At 37.9% G+C, this 13,151-nt stretch overlaps 1 protein-coding gene across 3 annotated transcripts in view; it reads left to right on the top strand.

The window, feature by feature from the left end:
• Positions 1-13,151, top strand: part of SYNE2 (spectrin repeat containing nuclear envelope protein 2) — a 287,952-nt gene that overhangs the window by 203,412 nt on the left and 71,389 nt on the right. For all 3 annotated transcript variants that reach the window (XM_033106953.1, XM_033106954.1, XM_033106955.1), the window contains 12 exons: positions 645-827; positions 1,841-1,969; positions 2,531-2,652; positions 2,796-2,937; positions 4,263-4,394; positions 5,768-5,920; positions 6,047-6,256; positions 7,658-7,759; positions 8,700-8,819; positions 8,977-9,177; positions 10,507-10,680; positions 11,982-12,113. In XM_033106953.1, coding sequence (XP_032962844.1) covers positions 645-827; positions 1,841-1,969; positions 2,531-2,652; positions 2,796-2,937; positions 4,263-4,394; positions 5,768-5,920; positions 6,047-6,256; positions 7,658-7,759; positions 8,700-8,819; positions 8,977-9,177; positions 10,507-10,680; positions 11,982-12,113 — 1,800 coding nt within the window. The remainder of the gene's footprint in view (positions 1-644; positions 828-1,840; positions 1,970-2,530; positions 2,653-2,795; positions 2,938-4,262; positions 4,395-5,767; positions 5,921-6,046; positions 6,257-7,657; positions 7,760-8,699; positions 8,820-8,976; positions 9,178-10,506; positions 10,681-11,981; positions 12,114-13,151) is intronic.

The following is a 13,151-nucleotide window of genomic DNA, read 5'->3' as shown; positions in this document are numbered from 1 at the left end:
CTTAATGATATTTTGGAAGCTTATTTGGCTTGAGAAAGAAAGGGGAAAGAATTTTCCGAGTTCTGTGGAATTCTTTTTTTATCACTACTCAATACTTGGATTGCAACCGAAATAGGTCAGGAAAGTGGGGAAAAAATAATAAGAGCACAGACTATCTATCAAGCACTGGCCAAAGTACATGGATGTAATTAACTCCTCAAAGTGACCCCAAGAGGTAAGTTCTATCATTCTCCCCATTTTACAGATGACTAGAGGCACCCTTATGCAGAGTAAGCTGCCTGGCTACTAAGTTTACCCAGCTACCAAGTGGCAAGGCTGGGATCTGAACCCAGGCAGTCTAACTCCAGTGTCTGTTCTTAACCACTATGCTATACTGGATACATTCAGCTGTGTTTTCTAATGTGATTATAGAATCACTTATGTTAGATTATTTTAGAGAATGACAGCTGCAATTTGGCGTTGGTTTGGTTGTACACGTGTTGAAAAGCACAAGAATTATACGGAAGGTTTTTTCTCTCTCCCCAACCTCACCTCCAACCTGAGTGTCTGGGACTTCTTAGGTAGAGAGAGTGAATCTAACATGTTGAGGTATAACAATTGCTCAAGACCAAAACTATAAATAATGAAATGATTTTGTTTCCTAGACGATGCTAACAGAGATTGAACACAAGGTTGCCTCTCTGTTAGACAATTGCAAAGATCAGGTCTTGGGAGATAGTGGAGCCACTCAACAAGAGGCTGAAGCACTTTCCTTGAAACTGAAAACTGTGAAGTGCAATTTGGAAAAAGTCCAGCTGATGCTGCAGGAGAAATACAGTGAGGACCAGGTAACATACGCTGTGTATAAACATGTATGTAGGTATACGGTAAGCTATCAGGAAGGAACTCTGGGGGCAGGTGATGAAACAACTACAGGGGAATTATACTAAGAAAGAATTATGCCTCTTCACACTGTCAGGGATGGTTGCTCTGGCTTTTGTTACTGGTTCCATTTTGCTGTGCAGTTTTCCAATCTAGGTGGTTATTAGTGATGGTGTAGATTTGATTTGTGTTGGTTTGATTGGGTTGATCTTGCTAGTGATATGGTCTGGCGTAAGCCTTCTTCGTAAAAGAAGGATGTATTTTAAAGGGATTTTGTGACTCCCATTGACTGGAAAATGAAGCCTTTATAGATAAGATTAAAATTTGATGTCAGAAACATAAAACCTGTTTCCAGGATACTTTTGTTATTCATTTACAAATATTTATATGTATTGATTAAAGTATCATAAAGTGTTCTTGTGACTTAAAAGCATTTGATATTTATAAATGCAAATGTGCGTTTTATGAGTAGTATCTTACTATATAATATACAAGATTTTCATCCATACTTAAGAGATGGTGGTTCCTACTTGGAGGTCTTATATTCACAGAAATAAGATTAGCTGAAAATACACAGGTTCCCCTTTCATCCTAATATGTTCTCTCTCTTTAAAAAAAAATCAACTTATGTTGTAGACATAGGGAAAATTTGAATTTATAAGCATAATGCTATTTCTCTTTTTGATTTTTTGTTTTACTTTGTCCTTAAGGGAAAAAAGCAATAGATTTCCTGACTTTTAGTAATTCACTGGATGAAGTAAGTTGACGAAATGATAAGATGACCACTTCATCAAATGTAGTGGTTTTTGAAGTTGTTATAAAATAAGTGCATTAAATCATAGTATTAATTATAGTAAATAACAAAATGCAGTCACTTACTTCATATAAAATGTTTCCAATATGTAGTCTCCTTATTATTAGAATTGAAATAAACTGGATCATTTTTTTAAATAGTCTGCCATCATATAATTTTTTGCAGCATTCTACCATTCCAAAGAAACCTTCAAAGCATCAAAAAGTTCTCCAAACACATAACCTTTCTGAATTTGAATCTGTTATAATGGAAAGGCCACAATTCAGCAGACAAAAAGATTTCCAGCAACAACAGGTAATTTCAGCCCCTAAAAGTTATAAGGATAAGAATAAAGCTTTCTACATGGAATTTCCCTTTGAACTAAATACTGAACTGCCATTGGAGCACTTGCTTACGTGACTGAATGGAAAGTATGATGTGTGGGTCTTCCTGTATGTGCAGCGACTCTGAGTTTTGAGCATTTACTGCAGCAGCTGCCTTCTTTCGCTGCTACTTTGGGGATTTTCTAACTTTGTTACATTATAAATTTGCATCGTAAACAAAGCAAATATCTTCAGGGTGCACTTATCTCTGTAACTGTAACCCCTCTTTCCCTATTGTTTCAAAATGTGTTAGTATAGTTTTGGTGACTTTCCATGTGCGTAATATGTATTAAACAACACTTGGTCAATGTGTGAATGTTTTAAGTAGATTTTTGAGGAATGAAAGTTAATGAGAACAAGCAAGCAAAAAAGAAAAATAGTAAATAATGATTTAGGAAGTGTTTCAAAAACAGATTATCTCAACAGAAGAAACCCTTGGGTACTAATTGAAAACCTTGATTGATTGAACCATTTGAATCTTATTCGATTATAGGTTCTGGAGTTGAAACCAATGGAACAGAAAGACTTAATCAAATTCATAGAATTCAATGCCAAGAAAATGTGGCCCAAGTTTTGCCAACACGATAAAGATACAACTCAGAAATCATCTGTGAGGTAAAATATTTTTAGAGTGGGACATTGAGTAGTTTGATGGTTGGGAGAACTAAGAATGTGTTTCACTTACAAAACATTGTCTGAAACTAATACATTTTTTTGTATGTTGATTATCCTTTTTACCTTTTGTTTTTCCTTAAAAGTGATGAGGCATCGAGCCCTGAAAATGATGCCTCAGACTCAGTCTTGTCAACTCAGAGCCAAAGTGGAGCTAAGTGGCAATATTTAGATCATGAACTCGCGTCAAAGATAAGGCCGCCTCTTCCTGAACTTGTGGCGCCTCAGGTCAGTGTGAGTCTGCACACGGTGCAAATAAGCATGTTTATCCTTAAAGGTCCAATAGGCATTCAGTAAGTACACATGTATGTTCAGCACTGTGGCAATTTATTTTCAGAAAGTAAAGATGCCAAGTGGCTTGTGCTCACTTGGCTGACCCCTTTCCACCCTCCTGGAAATCTGCATTAAGTACCCCTCCTTTGTGCTTCCAGAGCACCCTGATCATAGCTCTGACTAGACTGTGTGCCTATTTATTTGTCTGCATCCCCCATTAGATGGGATGAGGAAAAAGACCGTGTCTGCCTGGTTCACATTTGAGGGCCTGGCACAGCACTGGAACCATCATAAAATCTCGGTTACTCTATATTGAATGAATAATATATGTGGAAAACACTTTAAAAATGAGTGTCATTCATTCATCAAAAGATTTTTGGAATCTGGAGTGTGCCTGCCCTTGTGCCAGTGGTACCTGTCAATAGTATTCTCACCAACACAGCTTATCATTGCCATTACTGGTTTTATTTATACTGTGCCAGCTGCTGCTAGATTTCCTTTTACACAGGGAGCCCACGAGCAGCATAGCACTGTTGCTCACAGCTAATCAAGCTTCTGCCTTCAACTTTGCACTGAAAGCGCCTGGGCGAAGGTTACCAGTGATTTCCCAATGCCCCAATCTGGTGGGAACTTTTCAGTTCTCTTCTACTCTGCAGAGAACCTTATTTGACCAATTAAAGTTGAATCAAACTCATTGTAGGGCTTTAGACTTGGTTTCTCCTTGTTATACACACTGTAACATGTATGTAGTTCTCTCTCCAAGAAAAGAACATCATCAGTAGTTCTTTCCCTAAGCAGAGTATCACCACCCTGGTTCTTTTTATGTGTTAGTTTTCCAATTTGAAAAGAAACACACTCTGAATCATTCTTTCTTCTGAAGTAACAGCTCATTTTCCATATAGTTTAGCTTTTCATTTGCAAATTAAGATTCAGATCTGTCTCTGGAGGTGACTATTTTATCTTAAGACTTGATAGTAAATGGGAAGAGAAACAGCTAACCTCAACATGGATAGCATTGCTACCGAATTTAAGGATTAACGATTTTACTGTTTTTCAAATTATGGTTTGTTTTCCCTTGTTTTGATATCTAAATGGACTCTTAAATGTCTTAAGTAAAGCCTGTCATGACTTTTCAAAGCCATCCAAAATATGTAAAACTTAATTATTTTGCCTATAAACCAGGAAGGAAGGTAACTTGGAGGCCAGCACACTAAGGCATTTTTACTGTTCCACAGAAGGATCTTAAACTGTCTGCAATAAGGTTTCCCTTTTTCAAACAGGTTGCCACAGATACAAGTGTTCTACCTAGCATGAGTGTTTATAACTTTAGATACCCAACGACTGAAGAACTGAAAACTTACACCACCCAACTTGAAGACCTGCGTCAACAAGCCAATAATCTTCAGACACAGGTAGCAACTGCACGTTACATGTTTTCCTCATTGCAATAACAAAAAAGAAGGGAGATGCAATATTGTAAATTGGTCGTGATTTTATTTACAGACAAATAATAGAACACATAATGGATTGGGTCCTAGAATTGCAAATAGAATTTATCTCTCTTGCCAACTCTGATAAATGTGGTAGTGGCTGCTTAGACCACCAAGTGCAGACGCTTCTGAACCCGAGTCTACGATTAGCAGGAACAAGGATTGTGATTGATTAGTACTGTCTGCTGTGGTGCTCTGGGATTGGGAGATTGAGGAAGGAAGGTGGGAGACATGGTGAGAAGGAGTATTGGCAAGGTTTCCAACCTTGAGTAGGCTTAATGCTGAGACCATGCACCGGGTAATGTTAAGTTTCCATCAGAGAAGATGGTAGGAAACAGCCCAAATTGGGGTGTTACTAGCTTTGACATGCTCCCAAATCACTTGTAACTGGTCAAAAATTTCAAGGTCATCATGGGTAAAGAAAAGGAGGTGGTTCCAGCAGTTTATACTAAAATAGACCGGTGGCTCTTAAACTCACAAGGGCATGATTGCACAACCCTAGGATCCCCTCTTGGAATCCTACATCTACGCGTGGCCTTAGTTCTTACAGTCAACCCATAAATGACATACCTAACTCCTCCCTGCTTCACAACCCATCCCTCTTTTTAAAAAATTGAGATATAATTAATATTTAACATTATATTACTTTCGAATGTACAACATAATGATTCAGTATTTGTATCTATTGCAAAATGTTGACCCAGTAAGTCTAATTAATATCCACTACTCATAGTTACAAATTTTTTTCTTCTGATGAGAAATTTTAAGATCTACTCTCTTAGCATCTTTCAAATATGCAATATAGTGATATTAACTATATAGTCACCACGCTGTACCATCCCTAGCTTTAAGATACTATACCTTTTTCTAACGAATCCCTTCAACTTTCTTGACTTCTTTTCCTTCTCCAAGTCATAACCTGGTTTCCTTAACCCATTTTCTCCTACATTAAAATGTGGGAGGTAGGAGCAATGGGAAGAGGGATAGTGTGATTTATCTGGGAACACACTTCCACCTGGGTGGCACCACTAAGGAAGTCCTTCATCTTATGATTTGCCTCTTAATTCCATTCAATAGTCAACTCCTTGCCTAACACTGAGTTTTTATAAGCTTGTATCTCTCAGAGTTAACATCTTAATTTTATTTATTCTGCTACCTATTTCACAAAGTGTTTGAAATGACTACTTATAAAAAAGTATAACAAAAATTGTAAACTACAACGGAAACCATGGGAAATGTCGGCTTAGGAAGGCAAGGAATCCTGACGATTTTCATTTTTTCTTTTCTTGATTCAGGAAAACATGACCGAAGAAACATACAGAAACTTGGATAAAAAATTATTTGAACTATTTCTGACCCTCAGTCAGTGCCTGGGAGGTGTAGAGCAGATGCTGCAGACACCTGAGCTCGTCAGAGAGGATGTTTGTGCGCAGCAGGTGCACTCCGAGGTAGGGAACGTCCAACAAGCCCACGTGTTGACCATTACCCCAGACTGCCCGCTAGGTAAGCCAGAGTGGAAGCCTCTTGAGCCTCAGAACTCATTGACTGTGTCTTCCTGCCTCTCCACTTTGCAGACACTGGCTCTTGAGCTGAAAAAACTTTACTTAGCTCTGAGTGACAAGAAAGGTGATCTTTTGAAAGCCATGGCTTGGCCTGGCAAGAACACCAGCGTGTTCCCTGAATGTTTTGATAGCCTCCAAGTTTACATAGAGCACACTGAGGCTGCAGCTGCATCGAGAAGCAAGTCCCTGAAAGCTGGCCTCGACTATAACCGCAGTTACCAGGTACGGGGCTAGGCACTCGGCCAGCTTTGGCGTTGTGTTATGTTACAGCGTGGGCTCCTCATTTCCATTCATTCCTATTCCTGGCAGCACTCGTGAATAGGAATTGCTAAGGAAAGCGACGACACAGTCTTTCTGTAAAGGTCTTTAAATTCTGCTGCTCATAGTTAGAGATCATTGAAAAGCAAGGCCCTTTCTCCATTCTCAGATATGAATTTGTTATGTTGAACTAACGTGATGTTTCTTTCCTATATTACATTCAGCCACTTAATGGGTGTTGTATGGGAAAATTTCTAGGTAAGAGGGAGCCATTAAAGTTTTTGAGCAAAGGAATGACAGTTCATGAATATTTCGGGCAGATTCATCTGGCATTGTCTAACGTGTATTGGAGGAGAGACGTGGGGCAGGTAGACTGGTTAAGAAGCCATTAAAATTGTCTAATGGAAAAAAAATTGAAACACAACACTTATGAAGGAATCATGCCCATAAAATCAAGCCTGAATCTGCTAAAGCCTCTAGGACTTAAGTAAAATAGACACAAGGGACGTAGCACAGTGGGAGTGCAGTCAACCAATGCAGACAGTGGGGAGCAGTACAGAATAAATGACCTATTTTTTCACACACACCCCACCCCCATGCCAGAAACAGAAAAGAGCGATGGGTGGGGAACATGGAGAGATTACAGAAGACTTAAGACATCTGTTAATCTTTTGCAGCCTATTGGACCTTATTTAATCCCAATTCAAACAAACCAAAAAGATAAATTGTTGGCAATTATAAAAATGTGACACCTGTCTGGACTGTTAATAATACTAAGAAATTGGTTTTGATCTGTAGTATTTTTAAAGGGGGGAATATTTATCTCTTAGAGATACATACTGAAACATATACTGATGAAATTATATGATCCCTGGGATTTACTTCAAAATAATCTGAGGGAAGGAAGGTTAGGTACAGTCAGGAAAGCTACAGGGGAGAGTACAGAGGACAGACGACCAGTCACAAGTCAATAGTTGTTAAAGCTGGATCATGGTAATGCAAAGATTTCTCTATTTTGGTATATGTTTGAAATTTCTAATAACACAAGGGCAACTAAATTTTATTTGTATCTATTTTTCAAATTTATTGGGGTGTCATTGGTTAATAAAATTATGAGGTCTCAAGGGTAAAATTTACAATACATCATCTGTATATTGCATTGTGTGTTCACCACCCAAAGTCAAATCTCTTCCTGTCACCATGTATTTGACTCCCTCTACCCTTTCGTATCTCCCCACCTCTCCCGTTTCCCCCTGATAACCACTAAACTGTTGAAGGACACTAAATTAAAAAAAAAAAAAAAAAAAAGGTATTGAAGGCTTAAATGAAATTCTCACTGTTTCCCGCATTTATCTTTTTATACAGAATGAAATAAAGCGATTATATGACCAACTTATTAAGAATAAAACATCTTTACAACAATCTTTGAATGAAATTAGTGGCCAGAGTACTGATGAACTGTTTCAGGTAAGCAAGTCAAAATAATTCAAACTGACCTAACCTTGGACCAAAGAGTTTTGTATATAAGTTATGCTTCTGAACCACTTCCCTTTGTGAGCAATGGCAAGGCTTAAGTAAATTAAAAAAAGAAAATGTATGTGTTGACCTTTAAAACCATCTCTTAAGTAGTGCTTTATGAAGTGTAAATCAAAACAACAAAATAACACTCACCTATCAACTGGGCAAAATTTTAAGTTTGTGCAGTGTTGGGAATGGCCCCACCCCCTCTTGGTAGGAGTGTTGATTGGTCCAGTTTCTAGGGATCATTAGCTAGACTATATTAGAATATTAAGCATAAATGCTCTTTCATCCAGTAGCAGTTTCACTTCATTCATTTATTCAACAAGTATTAATTGAGGACCTGCAATGTTCAGGCACTGCTCTAGGTGTTGGGTTGCACTTATCCCAAGGAAATAAGACAACTGCATAAAGATAAATATGTCCATAAATATTCAAGGATGGACCTGGCTGCACTGCCTGAATTAAAAGCTAACCAGCCCAGAAGTCCATTAAGAGCAGACTGTTACTAACGCAGTGTGCAGCCTTAGCATGGCGTGCCGTGTGTGTTTCCAAGGAGCCAGGTAATGTTTGTACTGATCAGAGGAGATGCTGAGGGACTGATCAGTGAGCGTGCAAACTGCAGAACAGAATGTGTGCAATTCAGTGAGGTTAAGGATGGGCACGTGTCGTCTGCTGGTACGTGCTTAGAGTGGGTTAGGAACAAACTGTCAGCCGTGGGTCTTTGGGGAGAGCTAGAGGTGAGGGCAGTAATTCTTTACTGTTTAATTTTTTATTTTAATTTTTTTAATTTTTAACTTTAAGTCTTTACTCTTCAATGTTTTCAAAATGAATACACATTCTTCTCCAACTTACTAAAGGGTTTTACTTTTTTGCATTGTCTCTTTAGAAAGCAGATGCATATACCCTGGAGCTGCAGAACGCTGAGAGCCGTGTGGCGAAATTAAGAGCCGAAGGGGAGAGGCTTCGTTTACCTTATGCTTTACTCCAAGAGGTTTACAAATTAGAGGTATGTCTGAGCAGAAAACCATCGATCAGGGAATTACTGGGATTATAAGGAGTAAGAATTTTTTTTTTTTCCACAAGGGAGTTTAGGTGTGTTCTGCATATGGGTTATTTTCATGGTTGGATGAAAATATTTGTGCACACCTGCTCTTTCTTCTCAGGATGTACTTGACAGTATGTGGGATATCCTGAGAGCCAGGTACTCAGAACTCAGCAGCCCTTTCATCAGTGAGAGCCAGCAAGATGCTTTGTTGCAAGGCATGGTGGAACTAGTGAATATCGGAAAGGAAAAGCTTGCTCATGGCCACTTACAACAAACCAAAAATAAAGTTGCTTTACAGGCTCAAATACAAAATCACAAGGTAAGATACACAGGTCAGATCACCTTTTCATAGACTAAGTTTTTCTGAGTGTGAACAGAGAGCATCCATTTTCTTCCTTGGTGAAATAATACATCATTCATTCATTCTTTTAACAAACATCTATTAGTGTTCACTGTGTGCTAGGGACCCTGCTAAACTCTAAGAATATGATTGTGAATGAAAGCAGATGCAGTTCCTTACATTCATGGAGTTTTCAGTTGATTGAAAAGACATTTATCAAGGAGTCATTTAAACAAATATAAAATTAAATTTGGGGTACATGCTTAGAGAGCATTCAGTGGTGGAAATTGAATTTGGGAGGTTTGGAAAGGCTTTCCTGAGAACTGAAATCAAAAGAAATATGTATTTAAATATATAAATATACACCTAGTATATGCTGCAGTAAACCCTTTAGTTTTCCACTTATTTCATTAAACAAAAAAAAAAATCTCATGATCACCAAGTAAAGATATGCAATAATTTAAGTGCAAATAATAAAAATTGTGAAAGAGATAGTTCCTACTTTCAACAAGCTTAAGTCAAGGCCTTTGATAAAGAGACCTTAATCTAAGAAATTCAAAGGTAAATATGTATCAAGGAAGTGGAGAAAATAATATCAATTGATATCTTCAATGTGCCCAGCTCTATGCTAGCTGCTTTTATAAACCAGTCTATATCCTTTTCAAGGAATAGGAAAAGGGATTCACATAAGAGGTTCCTCCAAATAATTAGGACAGCTGATGTAAATGGAGAACCACCATGCGAAGGAAAGCCTTCCCCTTTAAATATTCTTAACGTGCCTTCTGGGAGCTTTTATGTACCCAGTATCCCAGTAGACCATGTCAACAGATTCCCTTTATTTAGTCTTCTTACCGAGTAGTAGAAGTTAAGAGTCAGAGTTTAGGAACCCCCAGCTGTTGCATATGTGGGCTCTTTGGGCCAACACATCTATCCCTCCAGCTTATTGTCTTGAAATGATTCAGCTACGTCAATATCTACCTTTTTGTAAAGTTTCTTAAACCTCAAAATAACTGATTTAGGAGGATCTCACTGGAAATTGAAATTGACTAATTAATGTTTGCCCTTTAACATGGGCTATTTGGTGGAAAATATTACTTAGGACAATTTTTGTTTATGTATTGTTAAAATGCCATTTCTGTTCGAAGACTCAGATATACATAGTTTTGTTTTCTCCTGTGTTTGAGTCTACATGTCTATCCTGGGATTTTGGATTAAAAAAGCAAATATAACAGTATAAAAAGTTGAAGTAACTTGGTCTTTAAGATTTTCACAATGTAGGAATAAATATTAAAAACCGCTATTTTACAGCTTTTTTTCCAGAAGCTTGTTGCTGACATGCTGTTGATCCAAACATACTCCAACAAAATGCTTCCTCCTTTATTGCAAAAGAAAGAGTCATTTTGGGCAGAACAAGTAAAAGAGGTTAAATTACTCGAAGAAAAGTCACACCAGTGTGGAATAAAGCTGCAGAGTTTGTTGCAGGTATTTGGGTCACATAAACTTTGTACTTAAGCTGGGAATTCCAGATGTTCAACCACCAACTGAGGTGTCAAAAACAAGTATCTAGTTATCATTAAGCAGTAATTAAATGGGAACTAACAATGAGGAATGTAGTACCCTGGTCTGGTTCTGACTATTGCTCCCTGGATGGAATATTAGCTGAGGTTTCTTATATGTCAGTTAAGGTTGGTGCAGCATCAGTCTACCTTCTAGCTTTGTGTAGTACAAGCAAACAAAATTGAAAGCACGTTGAGATCTTGAATGAGATCATTTGTACGAAATAGTCAGTGGTTCAGAAACTGTACTTCCCAGAGGACAGGCTCAGATGTTCTTTCTGTTGCTGAAGTGGCTTCATGACAGTCTTTGTCCCAGTTCAAAGAAAAAAATTAAGCTTGCACAAAGCTCTTTCTCAGTTTTAAGGTTTTCCCCTTTAACTTTTTCAATACAGGGGATGTTAGCACATACAGGAAATAAACAAAAAGCAAGGAAATAGTCAACTTTATAATGTGATAGTATATGGTATTATTTTATGGTAATAAAATTTTCTAGTTAGTGTGTCAAATTGATATTTATAGTAATATTTCATGGTATTAAAAAAAGACTTCATAATCCCAGTGAGCACCCCTAATAGCCAGCTGACCCACTATTTCAGTGGATATGAGAATTAGTAAGGTGGTTATTTTTCCAGCAGATAATATTGAGTGCTCATAAGTCCGCCGTGTAGTGTGCAGAGACCCTAGAGGTGGGCTTCTATGGAAACAGAGAGCCAGGACAAGGCAAGATTCACACTCAGGCAGTAGTACTCCCTTGATAAAGTGTAACCCAGCACCTTTCAGCAGTATGGAAGGGTAGTGTTCGAGGCACTAGGGATTGGGCAGGGAGGGCAGCAATAGCCTTACAGGAGCTTCTGCTGAGAAACGCTTTAAAAATTATCCCTTTGCCTTTCCAAATAAGAGAGATTCTTGTGCAGCTCTGAGGCCTCCACGGAGGTATATGCTGCGAACATAACATCACTTAATCATATTTGTCCGTACTCAATTTGATGAGACAAGCATAAAACACTAATGCCAATTGGATTTTTAAAAACTTTATCTCCAAAGGCAGTGGAATTATTTTCCATTAGACACTGAGCTGTTAACTAGAGTGGGTAACATCTCTCAGAAACCCCAGAACCTGTAAAGTTTGTGCAGTCTTAGTTCATTTTTATATGTATGCTTTCTAGAAAATGACAGAATTAATCTAGAAAAGGGTTCCCATTGATTTTTGTATTCTTGATCCTCTAGAAATGGGAAGACTTTGATGAAAACTATGCGTCTCTTGAGAAGGACCTGGAAATTCTTGTCTCTACATTGCCCTCTGTGAGTTTGGTGGAAGAGACAGAGGAAAGATTAGTGGAAAGGATTTCATTTTACCAGGTATTTTGCTTCTGTTGAAGCTGTCAAAGGCATGGTCTATAGCTCTTCGTGCTTTTATTTTGTTTTGACTACGTTGCTTGATTTTAAAGATAAATGATTTGAATTAAAATGAAGTACTGACTGTTGGACATATCTGGGAGACTGCAGATTTGATCGTGAGCTCCTCAGCATTTCTCTCGCCTTTCCTGTCTCTAAGCCTTCGTTTCTTTATCTTCAGGATGTAGATAAGCAAGCTAGTTCTACCTACCTCAGGAGGTGGGTGTCAGTGGTTATGGAAATGAGCTAAAGTATGAAAAGAACTTTGTACATGGGCTTCTAAACATATATTTAGTTTTATTACTACAGTGAAGCTCTGATTGAATATAGCCTGCGAGATAGACAATAATCTATTACCTGCCACAAGCACTTTCAAAAGACTTCAAACTTTTAAAATTTTCTTGTGTAACTTTTAGTAGTAGTATCAAAGTTTCTGTGCCTTGGATTTCAATGCCACAGAAAAGATAAAAACCTTAAAATGATGTTTGAGTGGCGTTGAAAACACGATCAACAAGCTAAAAACGAGTTTTAAATCTTCTCAACAGAAACTTGAAATACTTCGTTTTAACTTTAGAATATGTGTAATGAGAATGTGACTTGTGTGGCTAGAGGTCGTTATCAAATGTCACCTTGAAAACTTCAAAAGCTGTTTTGGTGCCTGAAAAGAAAATGGCCAGCTGGGAAATGAAAGCATGAGATACGTGGCAGGGACCTGCGATTTCCTTGGAGGCATTTAAGCTCCTATAAGGAACATTTTCCAGAGGTTGGAACACCGTAGTTCTCTTCTCTGAATGTCTAGAAAGCTATAATTGATCTCTTTGGCATCTTACTTTATTGAGCCTGACTCGAAGGTAAATCTCAATCCTTTGGGGGCAGGAAGCTGCAGTTTAATTCGTTGTTAGGGATACAGTCGGTTCCATCTGAACATCTAAAAGAATGCAGTTGAAAACAGCATTTTGAACCTGTTGTATTAAGAAAGAGTTAATACTAGTCAGACTGATA

The sequence above is a fragment of the Rhinolophus ferrumequinum genome, chromosome 6, assembly GCF_004115265.2.
Source record: "Rhinolophus ferrumequinum isolate MPI-CBG mRhiFer1 chromosome 6, mRhiFer1_v1.p, whole genome shotgun sequence".
Classification (NCBI taxonomy): domain Eukaryota; kingdom Metazoa; phylum Chordata; class Mammalia; order Chiroptera; family Rhinolophidae; genus Rhinolophus; species Rhinolophus ferrumequinum.
The sequence above is the reverse complement of the archived record's forward strand: the minus strand, read 5'-3'. Positions and strand labels throughout refer to the sequence as shown.